Source organism: Rhinatrema bivittatum, chromosome 11, assembly GCF_901001135.1.
Source record: "Rhinatrema bivittatum chromosome 11, aRhiBiv1.1, whole genome shotgun sequence".
NCBI classification, from domain to species: domain Eukaryota; kingdom Metazoa; phylum Chordata; class Amphibia; order Gymnophiona; family Rhinatrematidae; genus Rhinatrema; species Rhinatrema bivittatum.
The window spans coordinates 67,737,156-67,759,477 of NC_042625.1; the positions used below are offsets into that span (position 1 = coordinate 67,737,156).

General features: G+C 45.3%; 1 protein-coding gene across 3 annotated transcripts in view; it reads right to left on the reverse strand.

Annotated features, from left to right (window-relative positions):
• Positions 1 to 22,322, reverse strand: part of PPP1R13L (protein phosphatase 1 regulatory subunit 13 like) — a 74,229-nt gene that overhangs the window by 14,181 nt on the left and 37,726 nt on the right. For all 3 annotated transcript variants that reach the window (XM_029571820.1, XM_029571822.1, XM_029571821.1), the window contains exon 2: positions 54 to 169. In XM_029571820.1, coding sequence (XP_029427680.1) covers positions 54 to 169 — 116 coding nt within the window. The remainder of the gene's footprint in view (positions 1 to 53; positions 170 to 22,322) is intronic.

Genomic DNA, 22,322 nt, shown 5'->3' on the forward strand with positions numbered 1-22,322 from the left:
TTGCCGTCTCGGGGTTGCCTCTTACATTTTCGGATTCCCTCGCCGGCACTTACACTGAAAGCTGAGGTCCACCAGGGACTGGGATCCTTGCATCTGCTGCCCGGACATTTTCTTCAGGTTCCGATCCAAGGCCGCAGCGGCGGAAGACCTCCAGCCCAGAAGTTTGTACCTGGGGAGCACAAGAACCTCCATGTAAAAGCAGGAACCCAAAAACCCGAAGCCCCAAGCAGCGAAATGAGGAGCTCCCGAAGCCGCACACGCGTTAGACTGCGAGCTCCGCCAGCCGAGGCGCCCTTTATAGCGCCGGCCGCGCCTCTCGCTGCCCGAGCGGAGGGGAGGGGCCGCGGCGGGGCTGACTCAAAGCGCGGGCTGGAGGGGGCCGCATTCCAGAGCCGGCGGGGCAGGGCCCGAAGCAGCTTCCTCCCTCGGGCCCCGGAGCGGTAATCTGCAGAATCTCATAAAACTTCATTCAAGATGAAAACATAACTTTTGGGCACCTCTTAGTACAAGCAGCGTCTGGCGATGCGAGCGGTGAGCTGATCCCCTCCCCCCCCCCCCTTCAGCTGAACTGAGAAAAAGCGCATGAAAGAGCATCGCCATGGCTCCCAACACTTTACCACCTCTAGCCGTTTACCGCTACTTATGCGCTTATCATGTCACCTCTACTCCTGTGCGCTTCTCTTTTGGGTTTTTTTTTTTTTTACTGTCCCCACACGGTCCGCACATATAAGGACAAAGTGACGTCTCTACCCAGATGCAGTTTGAACGCTTTATATTCCCATCATATTTGAGGGGCATTTACAGTAGTAAATAAAGTCACAGTTCCCCTTAGACGGGCTGGGTTAGAGGCAGGGCTGTCACAAGGGGTGAGTAAGCATGAGAATCTGTGAGCATGGTGGGGAGGCCCCAAAAGTAATCCTTGCACTGTGGACTGTTTTGTCCAGCAATCGTCATTTATTTAGCCCTGGATTTATAAACTGCCCCCCATTATGCTACAAAGCGATGTATAAAACAAAAATGCAATATAGTTATATCAGCCTATATGAGATCCCACAATACACCATACAATACCATTAAGCAAAGGCCTTAAAAAAAAATTAAAGTTTGACATTACTGTGAAAGTGTAGTATAGACTACTCCTAATTTGAGATTCCCCGGTAATGCATTCCACATTATGAGTATAAGGCATGAAAGGGCCCTGGTGCTTGGTTTCCACTACTCTTGGCCTTGAACTAGCCAGTAATACTTGCTTTGAGGAATGAAGGATCCAACAGGGCTAATCCAGAGAAATAACTTTTGTTAAATACAATGGAGCCTGGCTGCGAAGAATGTGGAAAATTACACACAACTCCTTGAATCGCAGCCTGTCAGTGACAGGCAGCCAGCAGAGTATGGGAAGCACTGGCTGGATAGGGTCATAACTTTTAGTTAGTAATCAAATGAGCAGCTGTGTTTTGAATCATCTGAAGTCTGTGGAATTTGATAGTTAGGAAGGCCAAAGAACTGCAATAGTCAATATAAGTTGTAACTAGCAGACTGCACTAAAGTACAAAGGTATTGTAGTGTATATTGCACAGGTGCAAAAAGCAAGTTTTCACTAGGACACCAATATGTTTTCCCACTGTTACAGCCAAATCAAAACTACACTCCAAGATTTTTACCACCGTGCTTAGACAGACATGGCTTGTAATCCATCATGGCCCCAGAGTCTCATCAGGAAATGGATGCTGGATCCAGGTTTTAAATCACAAACGGGCAGATACAGTAAAAGTTGCAGGAGAGCGGGCGCTCGCACAGGCCACTCTCCTGTGCGCACGATTTAGTATCGGCCCACATGCAAATAAGGGCCCACGGTAAAAAGAGGCACTAGGGACACTAGCGCAGCCCTAGCGCCTCTTTTGATAGGAGCGGTGGCGGTCAGCAAGTTTGACAGTCGACGCTCAATTTTGCCGGCATAGATTCTCAAACCCGCTGACAGCCACGAGTTCGGAAACCAGATGCCGGCAAAATTGAGCGTCTGGGTTTTCAACCCACGAGCCGATTTACAAATTTTTTTTTTTATTTTTAATTATTATTTTTTTTAACTTTTGGGACCTCTGACTTAATATTGCCATGATATTAAGTGGGAGGATGTACAGAAAAGCAGTTTTTACTGCTTTTCTGTGCACTTTCCCGGTGCCGGCAGAAATTAACGCCTACCTTTGGGTAGGCGCTAATTTCTAAAAGTAAAAATGTGCGGCTTGGCTGCACATTTTGCTTTCTGATTCACGCGGGAATACCTGATAGGGCCATCAACATGCATTTGCATGTTCCGGGCGCTATTAGGTTCGGGGGGGTTGGACACGTGTTTTGGATGCGCTATTCCCCTTACTGAATAAGGGGTAAAGCTAGCATGTCCAAAACACGTGTCCAAATGCTGGCTAACTGCGCTCCATCGGAGCGCACTTACTGTATCTGTCTGTGTGTGAACTACTAAAGGGACAAGAGAGAAAGCAATATGATCCAATGCAAACATTAGCCAGGAAGCTTGGAATTACTTCCTTAAATAATACAAAGGAAAACAAAATTATTTTATTCTGGTAATCAAATTCTAGATTCAAGTTGAGTCTGCAGGGTAGTTGTCTTTTTTTCAGGAATGGAGCAATTTGGGAAGAAAAAATGTGTCTGTGTTAAACAATGGTCTGTCCTTTGTGGTTTAATTCTTATACAGAATTGGATTTTATCTGTGGAACAGATGTTTCTTGTTTGTGTCTTCTGTGCTAGATTACAATTAATAAAAAAAAAAAAAGGTGCACAATAGAACAAGAACATTAGTACTCAACCAGTTCACATGGGGGGAAGGCAATGACTCCCTGAAAGTAGCCCTCAAGGGGCCTCGGCTCTTCTTCTGACCAAGCCATCTCTGAAACAAGGTGAGCAAGGAACTGGCACCTTCCAGGCGCTGAGGGCCACCAGTACATCTGGCTTTCAGAAGACTTGCCAAGGCTATTCAGGAGATTAGAATCTCTGAATGCAGATGGAAGGGTGGTTAGTTTACAGAATTTGCTTATTCTGAAAAGCAGCCCTGGCTGACAGGAGTTTGATGCGTGGTGGGTCCCTCCAGTCATGTCCTACCTTTAAAAGAAAAGGACTGGGGCCAGGAAGCAGCAAGCGCAATAAAGCCTGCTTTTATAATCCTAAAATTGGGCAAGCAAATTTCTATTTTTCAGCACCTTTCTATCAGGCCGATACAGAAAGAAACGCAGGAGAGTGCCCGCTCAGGCCAGTGTCCTGTGCGCGCGATACAGTAAATACAAATATGCTAATTAGGGCCCGCGGTAAAAGGAGCAGCAGCTGTCAGCAGGTTTGACAGCCGACACTCAATTTTGCCGGCGTCGGTTCTCAGACCCGCTGACAGCCATGGGTTCGGAAACCGGACGCCGGTAAAATTGAGCATCCGGTTTTCAACCCGCAAGCTGATTTTAAATTTTTTTATTTTAAATTTTTTTTACTTTTGGGACCTCTGACTTAATATCGCCATGATATTAAGTCAGAGGGTGTTTAGAAAAGCAGTTTTTACTGCTTTTCTGTGCACTTTCCCGGTGCCGAGAAAAATTAACACCAGCCTTTGGGTAGGCGCTAATTTCTGAAAGTAAAATGTGTGGCTTGGCTGCACATTTTACTTTCTGAATCGCACAGGAATAACTAATAGGGCCATCAACATGCATTTGCATGTTGCGGGCGCTATTACCCCTTATTGAATAAGGGGTAAAGCTAGCGCATCGAAAACCCGCATCCAACCGAGGGTTAACAGTGCGCTCCGCCAGAGCGCACTGTACTGTATCGGCCTGTATGTTATTCCTGCCTACCCCCAAACCCTCCTTTTTCATAGAAGGCAGAAAAAGGGGAGAGAATGAGGTAGGAGGAATCATTCATTAATATCCAGAATAGGAGAGTGTGGAGATACAGTATTCATTAGCTTAGAAAAAAAAGATAAGAATCGAGGTTTAGGGGTCCAGCCCAGAGGCTGTTCTAAGGGTCTGGGTTTGATTCTTGGATCAGATTTCTGCTCCCTAAGGGCTGGATTTTCTATATTCACAATGGTTTGTGAATCGCGCAGTAACGGGGGGGCGAAAGCCGGCAGCAATCGCACCACCGTGGTGTTATTGCTGCCGGCTTTTGCACCCAATAGTGCCACCGTGAAAGGTGGTGCTATTGGGCGCGCTACAGTGGCGATAAGGGGTCTTACCTTTTCGCCGCCAGCAAAGTTTCCACCCCCATTTCGCATGCGAAAACTCCCTTTTTGCATGTGATAGGGATAGAAAATGACCCCCTTAGCCAGCTGGTGTTGAGGGTGCTGCAGAGAAGGGATGGGAGTCTCAGCCATCACCCAACAGCGACACCTAGTGACCAAACTTACAGAGGAACCTGTTTTCAGTTTTTTTTTTGGTTTTTTTTTTTCCAGGGCATTTATCAACATTTATCATAATAAAATTGGAAGACAAGCAGTGGAAAAAATGGTTCTTTTTGTTCCAACTGATTTTCTCCCATTTTTGTTTGTTATAACAAAACATTGATAAATTCCCTGAAAAAAAATAAAATTACAAAGAGAAAATGCAGGTCCCTACACAGCCTGGTTGCAGAGGGAGCCATAGCAGAGGACTGTAGCTGCAATGGCTGGGCTGAATTACTATAAAAATGCTGCAGAAGCAGGCGCTAGGTAGTTGTGAATGAAGGCTTATGGTAGTGTAGTCCAATAGAAGTCCGATCCAATTAAGCTGGCTGCCCAGAGAAGGATGAATCTAAGCCAAGCCAAAAAAAAAAAAAAAGATACAAGGTATAATATACACACACAGTTAAAGTGATCTAAAAAAACAAATAAACTTCAAAGAATGTATTTTCTATTTACACTTGTGTAGTGTCAGTGTATTTTTTTTTTTGCTCGATTAGTTTAGAAAACCTCCTTAGGTGAGAATGTGAGATTTTAGACGTACAGTCATACCAAAGGATAAAGTTCTTCCCAGGGCCTTTTTATGTGAGTATCACACGAATCAGAGATTAAAACCCAGTCTTGGGTCTTCATCTTTTTTTTTTTGTGATGTAAGGGTGAATCACAGCCTTTTCACACACACACAGACACACACATAACAGCAGCATGAAGCTGAAAGGGTGGAGCTCGAGAAAACAGTGCTATGTCCTTGAAATAACCTGTGCTGCCCACTGAGTAATAAGGAAACCATCAGCAGCCCATGAAACACGAGCTCAGAAAGAGACAAGCAGAACCTTTCAGATGTTTGCTGGAGCTGCTGCTCAGATCATGAGCCCTCTGAGATCAGAAACAGGAGGGCTGGGGACGGGAGGGAGAGAGAGAGAGGGAGAAAAAAAATAGAAAAGAAGTCAGTCCTACTTTTTCCTTCCTCAGTCAGATAAAGAATTAGTTTATCTAAGTAGGTCACGCTGGAGAGACTGATCCAGCTCTGGTTTTATGCCCAGAGCATCCATGGACTTGGAGTTTCCTGCAGAAATTGAGTTGTACCTGAATGTAACGACTTTGAAGTGCCTAAAAGGCAGAATATAAATCAAAGAAAAAAAAATTTAAAAACACAGGTCCATAGATACAATGGGGCAAAACCAGAACTAGATCATCTTCCCAGGACTGAGCTGGATCAGTTGCTGTAATTAGAAAGGCAAAAGCTTCTTTAAAAACAAAAACAATCTATAGCTGTATCCTTGGTGAGCCAAGCAATAATACCTAATGCCAGAGGCTTTGGAACAGACAGCGAGCTGGAGGGGTGAGGTGCTGCATAAACCACCGGCTGTGTTCTGCATCTTTTCCATCGGGAGCTATGATGGTAAGTTTCAAGTCCAGCCTGCTGAGCAGACACTGAAGGTAGCAGCACTGGAGTCTGTAACTTACAGGATAGTTTCTAAGCACAGACACGTCCCCTTCAGATTGCAGCTCCTTGTGGGGTCTCGAGGGCTCACACACACACACGATTTTTAAGATGGTTCTTTTGTTGTGTCCAATAGAAGCCATCACAGCTGATGGACAGGTGGGGGAAGGGGGCACCTGTCCCCCATCTCTTTAAAATTGGGCTAAGCCTATAAACTACCATCTAAGCCTGATCACCAGGATGAGCCACAGATCTCTGAAACCTGCCACGGACTTTCCAGGTATTCTGTTACCTGCCTTTGGGATGGAAGCTGGAAAAAAAAAAACAAACAACACCCACTGCAATTGAAACAGGAAGTCACAGAGCAATGATCTTCAAGGTGGCTGGCAGGAGGCGAACAGAGTGACAGATTTCATGGGCCGGCAAAAGCACAGACTTGTCCAGGTGGTGACACACCGTCAGCTCTTCTAGAAAAGCACAGGCTGATGCTCTAATTATAGACCCAGGTTTGGGTGTTATATCCAACTTGGCACAAGCTGGTGGTATGACTGCATTACTTCAGGATGATCAGAGACCGATACAAATATTTATTTAGGTCAAACCTTTCACAACACTACGAAAAACACCAGCAAGTGAAACGATTGTACTGGGCAATATTCCACCGTTTCCCCTGCTAATAGATACAGTATCTGGGTTGGGAAATAGGGTTCTCTCGCTTCCTGCCCCATATCTCTCTTCCTACAGTAACAGTAAAATCATCAACTCAGGCTGAAGAAAACGTAGCCTAGCCCTGGCCTAGCAATTTCACACATTCAGAGCTCCTGCCATACTCCGATAAAGACACAATCAGCACCTTGCATCATCTTGGAGCTTAATCCTTTCCCCTAAAAAAAAAGAATAGACACCACGTTTTGAAAGGAAGCAGCCGGGGGACTCCATCTCGGCATTGCATGTGGACCGGTCATATCGAGGACAACCCAAGAAGGGGGTTATACTTGGAGACAGCTATCATTGCCCGATGATAACCTTTTGGCTCCCCCAGTTCACCTGCCATGTCACTGTATACCTTCCCTCCATCTCTGGTCATCTCCCGGCCCGAGCCTGGTTGAATTCTGTCACTGTTCTGCTTTCCTCTCACTCCATCTTCACTTTATCCCCCCTTTAGCACAAATGCCATCTTTGGTCCTTCACTGAAGCCTGCTAAACGGTGAAATATTTCTCTCATATCCCACTTTTCCTCTCTTCTAGGAGTACATTCTGGGCATTTTAAGCCTCTCTCTTGGGTTGATGGCGCAGACCCGGGAGACATTTTTGCTTTCCCATGTGGAATGCAGCTGTATCCCCCTAATTAACTTCAATCAAATAATCTGGTCCTAAGAGGTCACTTCAGGGCACCACTGATGTTTAAGCAGAGATGATGTGATCCTTTAACCATCATTGTTGATTATGGATTGGCAGAATGAGTCCAAAACCGATAAGTTGCATGCTAAAAAAAAAAAGATAGCCCAGGGCTCAGTTGAAAAAAAAAAAAAAAAAGGACAATAGAATATCCTTACTGAGATTAATAATGGAGGTCAGGAAGGTGCCAGAGACCACGAGCATGTGCGCACACAAGTCCGTGCGGGTGCACACAGCCGTGATCAAGTGCCGTCACGATTTTGATTTTTGTAGCTCACCTTACAATCAACAGATGCTGGTGGGAGAGCATTAGCTAAACCATCAGAACCAGAGCTCTACTTTCTCAAGATTATAATTCAAGACCAGATGTCAGATAGGAAACCTTACAATAAACCTATGCCTGAAGCAGGGGAGGCTCGATGCACGAAATACAGCGCCATTTAAAAAGGTCCCCCCACATTTGTACATTTTCACATTCTGTCTTAAAACAATAAGAATCAAGATCCATTAACGTAAGAGTTTGTTTTCACTCTTTCATCACAGAAGAACAATTAGAGAAATATTGCAAAAGTAATTACTGTAAGAATTAAAAAAAACAAAGTCTTGATTACATAAGTTTTCACACCCTTTGTCATAGCAAGCCCAAATTAGCTCGCGTTCAAAAATTGGCCTGAACATTAAGGCCCATAATAGTTTCATAGAACCCACGTGAGCCCAACCACATTAACTGAGCTGATTCGAATATTCCTGGATGTAGAGGCAAGCTGTTTCTGTTATATGAAGTGAATCTGGAGCGGAGATCCAAAACCGGCTGCAGAAGGAGCTGCTGAAACAGCAGGAGAACATCATTCAAAGGCACAGATCGGGGGGGAAGGTTTTAAGAAAATTTCCCTTGGGGTACGGTCAGCTCCATCATTATTCAAGTGGAAATAGTTTGGCGCCACCAACAGGTAATGGCAGAAGGACCACACACTCAAAAATAACCCAAAAGGGCAGGGTGCATGGTAGAAGCTTAAAATAGTCGAAGGCACTGTTACCATTGGCCCTGATCCATGGCCGTGCCTTAATGAAACTATTGCAGAAGGTTTCTGTAAGGCCAAGATGACGTCGAAAGACCTATAGAGGTCTCTGGCTGAGAGTGAGGAAAAATGTTTTAAAATTACGTCACAAACACTGCCTGTATAGGAAGGTGGCAAGATGGAAACCACTACTGAAGGAATGCCAGAGGACGTGCCTCCTAGCATTTGCACAAACGCTCAGAGGACCCTGCACACAGGTGGGTGAAGGTTTTGTGGTCTGATGAAAGCAAAGTGGAACTTTTTGCTCTCAGTCAGGCCCACACAGTAAACTGCACGGGAGAGCCGGCGCTCCAAGCGAGCGCCTGCTCTCCCAACGCGCACCCAGGCACCTCTCCTGGGCACGCGATTCACTAATTAAATTAGGGCCTGTGCTAATAAGGAGGCGCTAGGGACACGAGCGCATCCCTTGCGCCTCCTTACTGGCAGAAGTGGCAGCTGTCAGCGAGTCTGACAGCAGATGCCTAATTTTACCGGCGTCGGTTGTTGAACCTGCTGACAGCCATGGGTTCGGAAAACAGACGCTGGCAAAATTGAGCATCCGTTTTCCAACCCGCGGGCAGATTTGTTTTTTTTTTGGGGGGGGGGGGGCCTCCGACTTAATATCGCCATGATATTAAGTCAGAGGGTGTACAGAAAAGCAGATTTTTCTGCTTTTCTGTACACTTGCCCAGTACCGTCTGAAATTAACTCCTGCCTTTGGCGGGCGAATACCTAATAGGCTCATCAACATGCATTTGTATGTGATGAGCGCTATTAGTTTCGGGGTGGTTGGCCGCGTGTTTTCCATGCACTATTACCCCTTACTGTATAAGGGGTAATAATGGCGAGTCAAAAACGCGCGTCCAAACGGGGGCTAACGGTGCGCCTGGCTGAGCGCACCGTTCTGTATTGGCCTGAATGTTAAGTGATGTACTGTATGCGTGTGCGGCGTAAAACAGACAGCACTATACCCCTGCCAACTCCTGGGGGAATTCTGCACACAATATTTTACAATTCTGCAAAATTTCTGCATCTGTTTACTCAGACAGAATAATATATTCATGGGCTTTGAGTAACAGCTAATTTACAGTGCAATATAGAAAAAAACAATTTACTCAAAGATGCAGGATTTAAAAATGTTTTTGTGCAGATTTGTTCCCATCATAAGGCCTGGCCCGGTCCCTTCAGATAGTTCTCCCTTCCCCAAAGCCCAATGACCCTCCTCAGCTGTCTCTCCCTTATGGCTTGAATCCATTCCCAATATAGGAGGTGTCCGCCCCCTCGAGTAAAACCTCAGTTCATTTGCTACCTCCCCCTCCCCTTCCACCCCCTACCAGATTTCTCTCTGCCCCATCAGGTTCAATCCCTTTCCTCCCCCCCCCCCCAAATGCCCCCCACAAGGCTTGAACGTAGCCCTAGCTCTTTGTCTCAACCTAGTTCTCCCCCCCCCTCATCCCAGCAAGACTTGAGGTTTTGTGTGCTTCCTCCCCCTCCCCCCCAGGCCGGACTCCTGTGGGAGAGGGGCAGAGAGAGTTCTCCCCCCTCAATAAGACCCTCTAGCTTTCTCTCTGTCTGCCAGCCCTATTTAGCGAGACTCCCAGCTCTCTCCTACCTTCCCCCAAGCTCACCGTCTACCTTGCTTGTTCAGGCTACACTGGACCTCGCTGCTCCCTCCTTTGTTTGGACCATGCAGGCCAAGCCAACGCTGCAGGCTCATCTCTTCCAGCCTGCACAGGCCACCGCCGACTCTCCAGACTCTCTTCTGGTCTGCTCAAACCAGCCTGCCGTTGCTTCTTTTTTGTTTCCAGCTGACTCCAGTGCTATTCTCTCTCTTCTGTCCCTCACAGGCCTCTACCGCCAATGCTGCTTCTGCTTTCTGATCCCCATGCTTAATTCTGTGGGGCAAATGCAGAATTCTACACAATGCAGAATTCCACCAGGAGTAAATCATCCCTATAAGCTGGGCAGTGGCCGCATTATTTGGGGGGGATGCTTTGCAGCAGTGGGGACAGGGAGGCTTGAGAAGATAGAGAGAAAGATGATGGTACAAAGAACAGGTATATCCTGGGGAAAAAAGAAATCTATTCCAGTCTGCCACAGACCTGGGACTGGGGAGAAGATTCACCTTTCTGCCGCACACTGATCCTAAGCACAAAGCAAAAGTAACAATGGAGCAACTCAGCAAGAAGAAAGTAATGTCCTCCAGCAGCCCACTCAAAGGCCAGATCTGAATTCAATGCAAAGTTTCTGGCAAGGCTTGAAGGCTTCAGTCCACAGACAATCCCCTGCCAACCTGAAGGAAGAATGGGCAAAAACTGCACCGTCCCACTGTACAAAATTGGTAGATGCCTATCCTAAACGTTTCATGGTTGTTATTGCTGCAAAAGGAGTTTCCACCAAGTATGGAGTCAAGGAGCTTGAAGACTTATGCAGTCAAGACTTCGTTTTTCATTCTGAATGACCATTGAGATATTTCTATACTTGCTCTTTTATGATGAAAGGGCAGAGCATGTTGTGTAGATCAGTGAAAAAATCTCCTACTTTAATGCATTTTGATTTGTAGTTTTAGATAACAATGTGAAAAATGGCAAGGATGTCTCTGTAAATTTCTAGAGAGGAGCACACATTTCATATGAGCTCTAAACCAATAGATCGCAAGAACCAAGAACAGGTTCAGAATCTCAGCCATCATCTGAAAGACACCCACCTGTGGGCAGACAGGTTGGTTATAGATTGGCTAGGGGTGTGATTGTTGGCTTTCAGTCCTGAAGCGACAGTGACCAATGGGAAGCTGCTTCCTACATAGAGTGAGAAGCGTGCCCAACTAGCTTAAAAGGATTGACCTCCTCCTCCTCCTGCTCAGTAGACAATCTATTACTCTCCTCTCCTCCTCCCAGCATCTCCAAACTCATTTTGAAGAGCACATTTCATACAGCATCACCAAACCCATCTCTACCAAGTGGCCTTCGGAAGGATCTCTTCCAGAATGCCACACTACAGGGAAGCAGTGGGCAAGCATTTAACTCACTGCCCCTAAAAAATGGAAGCATGAGAATAATGGCTGGATTAATCAAGGCAGCGCAGCTCAGAGCAGAGCTTCCAAAACGTATCCTGGGAAAAACATTTCTAAGCAGCAAGACCACTTGTGAGACCACCCACGTCTCCCTGAGGGCGATTTCAATGCAACTTGGGCTTGCATTCCACGGTTCATGAGTGAGCAATTGTAAAGCACATTTCCCCTTCCCCATCTCTCTCCACATGTCCTTGTCACAAGTCTGGGACTGACGTGTGCAGCAAAATCCACAAATTCATAGGAAGCTGCAGTGCAAATGTTTCTGATTCCACCATCTCGTGTCACACAGGCCACCTAAGAAGGGATCTGGACTGGTGGTCTAGAAGCAAAAGGCTGTGACCATTGGCCTGAGCCATCCAGTGCCCATGGACTTCCGGCATTGCCTTTGCTTCATAGCAACTAGGGACCTTCTTCGCTTATCCCAGGCTCTCTAATTTTAATACTGTTTTCTCCACCAACTGCTCTGGGAGGTAATTCCATGCCCCCACCATCTTCTCTGGGAAGAAATATTTCCTTACATTACACTCCTGGGACAACACCCGTAGAGCCTCATAGCCTGACCCCTTGTACTAACTTCCTTTTCACCTGAAAATGGTTTCCTTTGTGTGCATTATTTCTATCTGTGAGCTATTTAAATGTCTCTATTATGTTCCCCATCCCTCTTCCAGAGGGATGTGTACAGCTTTTGTGGCAGACCCGCATCATAGCCACAGTATTTTAAAGTGCAGAAAGGTGGAATATAAATCAAATAAATACATTGGTAGCTCCTCTCCAAACCGCCTCCCCTCTGTCTGTTGGGAGGTATGGCCTCCAGAACTGGACTGACCGTTCTGGGTGACCAGTACAGGGGCCTCATCACCTTTTTTATTCCACTGGTTCTGCCTCTCCCTCTGCACCCGAGCATCCCTCTGGCTCTGATTACACCATCTCTCCAACCTGCGATCTTGGATATGATCACCCCTATCATCTTTCTTTTTATCTGCGCACATCAGTATCTCCTTCCCCCTCCAATCGTATAATGCTTCTGGGAATTTCTGCACCCCACATGCACTGTTCTACGCATTTTCCATTAAAAAAAAAAAAACACCAAAAAAAACACAGCACAAAAAAGGTCACACGGGCTGCTGGGAAGAACATATAAATATTTTTACATCCAAAGATCTCCGTGCCCGTCCCTTGACGTCCCTGAGAGCTGGATTATTCTCCTGCCTCTGAGCGCCCACTTTCTGGCTGGGGCGTGGCCCACACCTTAGTACAGAGAGTTCTTTGAACCTTGGCCAAGAAGGCACCACAGCAGGTACACGACACTTGGCTCCACACCTTGTCAGGAGGAAGGTGCCGTGACATAAGGGCTCCTGCCCTATTTGTCTTTCAGAAGAAATTATTTTTATGCAAGAGATTTTTATTCCCTTTATATTTACCAACTGGCTATGCAATTTTTTTTTATATGATTCATTTTCTAATAGCCATGAAACTGAAACAGATTAAAAGGGCCAGGGCAGGTATATTCCAGTTATATCATCCATACAAAGCACAGGATTCCCTTCTATTTCAGTACAGAGACCCCGTACGCACACAGCTCTGCCAATGCGCTTCCCTCCTGCCTTGCAGCATCCCTGTATGGGTATAAATAATATATTGCTTACATAAACTAGAAATACTCTTATTCCAGTACGGAGACCCCTGCCCCCATCAACTTTGCAGTACCTCTGCTATTCCAGTACGGAGAGCCACAAACAATTGTGAGCTGCAGCACCCCCTAGCAACCGGCCAGCTTTCTGAAGGTGCACGTATGTGGCTTTGTGACCACACTAAAATAGGACACTCCCAGGACGTACTCAATACAGAAAGGCCCGTATTAAGTGGTTTTGTAAGGAATTTGCAGGCAGGGCTGGCTGGAGGAGGGAAACTCTCCAGTTACCCTCCGGGGACCAAAGCTAATTTCAACATGCCTATTCTGTCCTGAAATCTACAGGCGTTGTAGGCGCAAAGCTCTGTACAAAAAAACAAAACAAAACAAAATAAAAAACAGGTGTGGCCAAGATTAAAGCCAAGGGCTTGGCGAGAGAATCAAGTCAACTGCAGAGAAAGGGGACCAAAAGAGAAGAGCCAGGGAAAGGAGGAGGGGTGGCGTGGCGAGGGTCCTGAAGAGAGCGCCTTAGCCAATCCTACATGCATGGACTTGTGACTTCAGTTTCTCTATGAAAGCAGTAAATCACTAAATCCATAGATGCATGGGGGAGGAGGAGGAGAGGGCTGAAAACCAGGACTGGCTCAGCCTATTCCAGACCCGTAGCTGTTGGTAACACTTAATTAAGGAGGCCACAGGATGAAAGGGAGAGAAATATAATGAAAATGAAAATAAATCTTCCTACCGCAAGCCTTCACCAACACCTCCCCAACCACAATTCTGCAACTCCTGCTCTGCCTTAAGAGGATAAAATCCATGCTCAAATCTTTCACACTGTTATTAAAATGACAACATGGGGCCAGCTCAGCGGCAGCACTGTGTGCACTGCCATGCAGAGGACATAAGAACATGCCATACTGGAGCAGACCAAGGGTCCATCAAGCCCAGCATCCTGTTTCCAACAGTGGCCAATCCAGGCCATAAGAACCTGGCAAGTACCCAAACATTAAATATATCCCATGCTACTAATGCCAGCATCAATCAGGGGCCATTCCCTATTGATTATACAGCAGTTTTTGGACTTCTCCTCCAAGAACTTATCCAACCCTTTTTTTAAACCCAGTTACCCTAGCTGCCTTAACTATATCCTCTGGCAACAAATTCTAGAGCTTAATTATGCTTTGAGTGAAAAATAATTTTCTCTGATTTGTTTTAAATGCGCTACTTGCTAACTTCATGGGTTCAAGTCATGGGTTGGACAGAGTGGGGGGCTGCTTTTCAATCCCAGCCATCATGCGAGGGTAACACCTATTGGCTGGACTTTGTGTCTGTGTTAGCCAGAGTTGGGGTAAAGCTGCAGTTTGTGGCCCCTAGTCAAGACTCTTGCTGCAATGGCTGGACAGATTTGGAGGGGGAGGGGGGGGGGGAGGGCAGAAGCAGGAATATTAAATGGGGGGGGGAACCAAAAAAGAAGCTGGTAGCAATTAAAATGGAAATCCAAAGGAGGAGAAAACTACTGGGCCACAGAATGACAACAGATCGGTCCGTCTTCCCGCCCAGTCTTGTGCTGTGTAAACACTGGTAATTGCTCTCCTGGCTGTAAGGAAAAGCTGGCCTCCTGTTTTAAATGTAGTTATTTTCCCTTTAATTTAGCTTCAGTACCTGCCTTGACCCTCACTCCTCACATACACCCTTGAACAATGCTCACACTCACCTGTTACTGCACCAACAGAAGAAGTTCCCAGGGATGACATTCCAGGTTCAAGATGTCCCCTCCCCAAAGAGCTTACAATCGAAGAGGGGGGAGGGGAGAAAAGGAGTGTGGTTTGCCCAGGGTCAACAGAAGCATCACTGGGAGCGGCAGGATTTGAGCTCTGATCTCCTGCTAGCAGGCCATGCACTTCCCAGTGTTTGCAAAATTCTGCTGTTGGTCGAATGAAAAGGTATTGGAGCCTGTGGAGAACCCAAGTAGGTGGGTTAGGGAGCACCTGGCACCAGAACATGAAGCAAGGAGGGGTAGGGCTGGAGCAGGTCTCACATGGGTGGGAAGACCAAAGACCAACTTGCTTCCCAAAATCCCTCTTTCAACGTAAAAAGGGCACCCAGCTTCGCTAAAGAACTCTAATTGATGCCTATAAGACCATTTGAAAGCCTGCTCCTCTGGGTCAGTTCTAGGGCACTTTTTATTATAGGGAGGGAGAGAGAGAGAGAGGGGGACGGCCACTGGAGAAGCCAAAACATTGGAGACTTTTTTTTTAGATGCTGTTCTTCTGAACATTATCAAGACGGGCCACAGATGTTACAGAGTAACGATAACCACAACATGTGAATCATCAAAACAATTACATAAGCTAAAACGTCAATAGCCTTAATCAAGAAATCTCCCTAAAAAATTGAACCACCACCAAACCTGATACTATCATATCTATGCCTTCTCTCCCCTCCCCCCCCCCCCCCCAAAACAATTTGGTAAATCCATGGACATCCAAGGTTTCTAGGATTACAACATTACTAATATCCTATTTGATGAGGTAGCTGGAGAGATGCATCTTCCCCAAATTCTGGGAATTACATGAGTTTCCTATTAAATGGTGGCTCCACTTCATTACGCGATTGTGTCCCTGCACATCTTTCCAGCTGCTCTCCCTTGTCCATCTTCCATCATGGAGAGCACAGTGCCCTCTCCTGCCCAGCTCATTCCAGGGCCCCTGTACTCTGGAACGCCCCTCCCATCTGAGCTCTGGCAGCAGGGTTATTGGACGTCGTTCAGAAAGCATGTAAGCGCCTCTCCCTTTGGGCTTGTTTCATAAGAGCTGTTACTGAGCCATATAGTTATTTATACTGTATTTTAATTCGGAGATGTTAATGCTTTAAATTATCTTACGATTTGTACTGGCAATATGAAATGCTTTTAAGCTAGTTGCTGTTGCTGAGCACATGTTCTTCAGATTAGCAGGTTATAAACGTTGTAACCATGATTATTTCACGAGCACTGTAAACCGTTCTGATGGCGAAACCAAATGACAGTATACAAAACACGTTAAATAAATAAATAAAATAAATAAGAGGCTGCTTGCTCCAGGGGCTCCAGGCTAGGAGCGGGCATGACTCCAGTCCCCAGAGAGCGGGCCTTGCTTTCTTAGCTGGTTGGATGATGACTTGTCTTAGAAATGTGCACTCTTGTCTTCCAGACAACGTTCTAAGAGACAAGAGTGTTGTATGGCCAACTGCTACATTGATCTGGGAGTATAGATACGAGAAAAGCAACATTTCAATTGTCTTAAGTGATATGAACACTTTAAAGCTCCTTAAAAAAAGAAAAAAAAAAAAAGGTTTGTGTACAGTTGTAGAGGCCTCTGATTATATTGAAGATGCAAGGGCCTGAAATGCATTGAATGGTGCTGGTCTGCAAAGTTTTCTCTGATGGTCTCTCACAACCAAACACTTTTTTTTTTTTTTAAACAATTCTGAAGGGTTGGAAGTAGGCGTCTCACTTTCTAAATAATGTCATTACTTTTGATGAGACAGATACAGGCCATTCAGTGTGGTTTCTGAAAAGCAGACAGCAAAATAAATAAATAAATAAATAAAAGCAGCACACACACAATTTACATTTCCTGAGGGGAGCACTTAGGGTAAAGGCAGAAGCTGATCCCCAATGCAAGGAACTTATTACAAAGCCCACTTTCCTTCTATTGACTTTTACCGGCTGCCTAGTTTGATGTGTAAATCTAACTAGGGTTTACTAGAGATAGGAGGTTCAGTAGGTGCTGATTTCGGGGTGGCACGATTGAGAGATATAAAAAGGTGACTTTGTGAGGTACCAGAGGGAGCTCTGGGTTGGAGGGGCTTTGCTCGGTCTTGGGCTCTAAGGTTTCACAGGGAAGGAGCTCTCTCAAGGGTGCAGGTCAACCCAGAAGGATACAAACCCCTAGCCTAGGAGAGGAGTGGTCTGGGATAATCTGTAGCCAGTAAGTGACTTGGATACAGGAGGAGAAGTTTATTTTTTTTTCCAACTGGGTCTTGAGGGAAAAAAAAAAGGGCCCTGTTGGGGAAGATCCCTTTGTCTACTAGTACTCAAGCAGCCCAAGAAGGAGGGTGATAATTGTTTGGGGATTGCTATTTTGATTTTTATGAACTTTTTTTTGCTGATTTTTTTTTTTTTCTGTCTTTGCTGAACCTTGTAGACTGTGTTCCAGAGAAAGTTGTAGTTTTACTTAAACACAGGGCATGGACTGATTTCTCTATTTTGTTTTTCTGCCGATTCCCCGGGGCCTTGCAGGTGAATCCTGCTCACCACAGCATGAATCCATGCTTGTCCAGGACACTGCAAGCTGTCAGTGCTCAGCCACCTCTGACAGTGACCCTCTTGAAAGGGAGGATTTACAGATATAACTTGTAATTTTGTCTCCATTTTCCCAGATTGACTACCCAGCTTCCCCCGAGGTTGGACTCCTCATTACCTTGCTCTGTACCTGCAGGGCTGAAGGCCTCCCCACCTTCTCTCACCCTGCCATGAACATATCACCTTCACAATGCACCTGCTTCCTTTCTGACCTGAGCTCCTAGCACAGCAAACAGATCTGCTGCCTACGGACCCATCACTTAGATCTATTCAGGTGATTTATCCACTCTTTATAAAATCAGAAGTGCCACTATTTGCAATTTTAAATTCTATCCAAAATGTCAAGTGAAGAAATGTAAGTCTTGACATGGTCATCTTGATTTCAAGCAAATGCCAGAATGGTCACACTTAAGGGCACAAGCACCATGTGTGAAGATGGGAACTTGGCTGGCCCTGGTACAGAGTGTACGGAGAAAATTGTTGGCTATTTACACACGACAATGTAATGAGATCAAGTGCTCTTTTCCATTGTTACAAGCGGGCATTTTAAGAGTTCCTTAAGTCTGTCCCTTTGACATAGAGCTAAGCAATGAATGCTTGATCCAGCGGATAATAATCTTACCTTTACAATTAGTTTAGAATGGCTAAGGCTTCCCAACCCCCACCATACCAGAAGGTAAAGTCACACACAGATAAATTATTGCATGCACTCTAGAAGGCAATCATATTTCTGGCATCACAAAAGCTCCCTAAAGGGAAAAGGTGAAAAAGCACAAAATTTCTGTGCCAGAACTTTATCTGGATAACTTTAGCATATTTATCTAAAAGTTATCCAGATAACGTATACCCAGGTAACCGGCTTGCTGAACGTGGATCTCTGTCGGGTGACCTACAGGTCCTACAGTTGAGCAATAGGCAGGACTGAAAGATGAGGTTCTAGTGTCTTGCGTATGCATTTCTAGGCTCTTACTCCCCGACAAGGGCACTGCCCGGTCCATGGATCTCACGCCATACAGAGAACAAAGCTTCCCCATTTCTTTCTCCCTAGTCCCCACCTTGCACAGGCCTGCTTCCTTCTAGCCTGCTGAGTTATGTAACCATCTCTCTGCCACCGACAGAGCAACAGCCAACCTTGCACATTCTCAGACTGTTTCAGCACCAGAGCTTCCTCTTCGGTGGGCAGAAAAGGCAAGCAGACTCTGCCGTTTGGAGTTGGCCAACAAAAGGTAGAGAGTTACTACCATGGATGAAACTGACTGGCTGGGAGGGAGGAGGGATGGCAGAAAAGCGGAAGAGGGAAATACTTGGCCAAAACCTTCCTTGTGCTAATATATGCAGTTCCAAGTCAGAACGCATTATAAAGCTGCCAACATGTTATATATAGTTTATAACATTTTCCCCAAGAAAAGCTGCCTTTGGCTTATCTCCAGTGCTGTATCAAACATTGGAAAAGTCCAAGAAAAAATGATTTGGGGGGGGGGGCTTTATGGGGAAGTTATAAAAAGAGAGAGACCCTCTCCCACTGTCATACAAGAGAGTCAAGAAACTTGTTGAAAGTATTAAGTGGCAAAATCCTGTTTTCTGGTAGGCAGACAGCCTCTCTCAACTGAAAGGCAGACTATAAATCTAAATAAAATAAGTAACAGAGGTAAGGGAGACCATACCCTAACCATTATGTGGCTCTACACATGCCTCTGTTTTGCTCCCACGTCTAACATGAAACCTGAGCAGGGCAGGAGGACCATCTGGAGCCTCGTATGTGTGATGGGGCCCTAAGCTAGGCTCTTTGCCACTGAATTTTACCTTTGTGGAAATTCAGTGGGGGTGGAGGAAGTCCCCTGACTGTTGCATGGGGCTTCGGAGATGGCTGATGATAGTATTGCTTGGGGATACTGGAAGGATGCAATATTTACTCCATGGCTTTGTTGAGGAAATCCCTCACTGTTCTCTCCATCCAACTTCCCTTCAGTTTGATGTGCCTTCTTACTTGCAAAAGACACTACCAGAAAACATCAGGATGCCATTACTTGGGAAAAAGTTCCTGCAAAAATGAAGCTGGGCGGATTACTGAGGTTAACATGAGATCATGTTCTTTGGGGTCACAGACAAGGTCATGGAAATGTATTGCTTGGCAAAGCAGGTCAATAAGGTTTCAAAGATTAATTGCCAATACCGGGTATCAAAACAGAAGCCCAGTTTCAGAGAACTTAATGTCATAAAATGGATTTCCATTTGCTTACTCTCTCTCTCCAAATACTCATGACACTTTTGTCTTGAAAATCAGAAGAGGCTGCACTGGGCTGGCTCTGGACAAAATAAAATTTGAATTACGCAGAAAAGCACCCACCAGTCGTTGGATAGAGCAGGTACGTTGATAAGGATAATGGATATCCTAAGATGCAATCTCTTGGGGCTTCCGAAAGGTCTCTTCCTCAAACACTACTGCTTTTTTGTTGTTTTGATTTTACTTTGTGTAAAGCTTTTGCTCAATTACGAACCAATTAAAAACAGACTAAAAGGCATTCATTAAATATAAATGACAACTTGTTGTGTGTGTTTTGGCTCTTGGCTTCCATAAAGGCTGTTGGCCTGGGGCAAAGACCTGACACTATCATCTCTGAAATCTAACTCTCATGCCTCTGCAACCTACACTCACAGAGACCTCTCTTATTTACATTATTTGTCACCATGAGAAAGCTCTTGGCCAACACGGTGTAGCAACAGATCTTCATTCCCAGCTATGAAGTCACCCTACTCCCTGGGAGGTAGATGGCAGCTGCCCTCTGGAGGCCACCAGATAGAAAGAGACAGGGCTGACTAAGGTCCTGCTGCAATGGCTTTGAAGGGGCAGTGTTCAAGGAGGAATCTGTTGAAAATATGCATGCAAATGCTATCTCCACCCTCCCAGAATGCCTCTTTGTTGCATGCACAAAGGTACTTGCCAAATCACACGGCTGCCAGAATTCTGACTGGTAAAAGCAAAAAAGAGACCACATCTCCGAAACCCTAATAGATTTACACTGGTTACCCATCGAGCAAAGAATACATTATAAAACACTATGTACCATACATAAATTAATACATAATGAAAAAGCTGAATGGCTGAATACAGCCCTCCGCCTACACGTCCCTAACAGAAACCTGAGATCAGCAAATAAAGCATTACTGACCATCCCCCTCAATTAAAACTGCTAAACTAACCCAAGTAAGGGAAAGAGCATTTTCCTTAGCTGGTCCTATGCTATGGAACTCCATGCCTATCGAGATCCGCTTACAAACAGACATCAAAACCTTCAGAAAACATTTAAAAACATGGTTATTTAAACAGGCGTACAACATAGAGAAAGGAGAATAAGAAAAGCGATCTGCAGAACACTCAAGCACCCTACCCCAATCTACACGGGTATATATTCGATTTTTATTTTAAATGTTTGCTCTTGATTTTAGAGTTCTAAAATCTGTTAAAATAAAGAAATGGACATGATATAACATGATAAAACACTTCCAATTATGAGTAATTATAAACAAGCTATGTTACCGTAAATTCTTGGCACCTGTTTAATGATAGATTTTATTATGTTTTCCAATATTATTATTTGTGCCTTATTGTAAAGCGTTATGATGGTACCTAACTTAATGACGGTATAGAAAAGTTTTTAAATAAATATGCACTTTTACACATACAAATCCCTGCCCATGCAGGCATCATGCAGATCCTCAAAAAGCATGCATGCAGTATGGATGGCTGAAAAGCACATATTCCTCAGAGCCCTCCCCCCTCCCCCCATGAAAAGCATGGATACAGCATGGAGAGCTGAACAGTGGATGCTCATCAGAATCCATACAGGTGTCACACTAATACGGGGGGGGGGGGGGAAATATTCAAACAATCCAGCAGGTGTGTGGCAACTGGGTTACAATGGTCCATGAAGAGAAACTCAAGACAAGCAAAGATTCAGTCTGACATCTTAATAAATATTTGGCATCCTGGAATTATTTATTTATTTAACAGTTTTTTATACCGACCTTCATAGTCGATAACCATATCGGATCGGAATTATTGAATCTTTGCTGTCTAATTGCTTGTTTTGAATTTCTCTTCATGGACCATTGTAACCCATTTGCAACACACCTGCTGGATTGGTTGGTTTGTGGTGTGTTTGCTTGTCGTTCCACATTCTGTTGGGGAATATTCAAAGCCATTTCCACAGATAAAACCCGCAGATATGGGCCCACCTTCAACAGGGCTAAGACGAGTGCCTGCATAGGTGCAGAAAACCCTTCCAAACAGCCTAAGCTTGTCAGATCACCCCCACTCTGCCACCTCACCCCTGCGGGAGAACAGGCAACTCACGGCAGACTCGCGCTTCTCCGACACCTCTAAACCAACAGCATTGCCTTACTCTTCCTTTCCCAAATTTATTCACTAGGGTACAAAGCATCTCCTCTCCTCGCCCCCCTCTATGGCTCAAAACACAATTTAATTTGCGTTTTTCTAATGGACTGGAATGCAGTCTCATCTGTATTACTAAACACCAGTAGAGACATCCACAGTGTTAATTAGGCTCAGCCACTGACTCTTCCCCACAGCCCCTCTGCAGGCACAGTCAATCCTCCACTGTCCAGGTCAGCGGACAGGCATCCATCTTCACCCAGCGCACAATTACTGTCAAGTAGGAGACAGCTAATGAAGTGAGCATTTCCTGGTGCTGGAAAATTAAAAAAAAAAAAAAAAGTTTCCCTGCAATCTTCTGCGTGGCTGGCCATTCATGTGCAGGAAATGCCTGAGCCCCAGGTCATGGATACTGCAGTTACACACTTGTGTCAGCAAAGTGCTTTAGGATGCAGTTTGTGGGAAAAGCACTGTCTTTACATCCCCGCATAAAGCACTTTGGGACTTCAGCGCGATTTGGGATTTTCCCTAGATCTGATACCAGAGGATTTT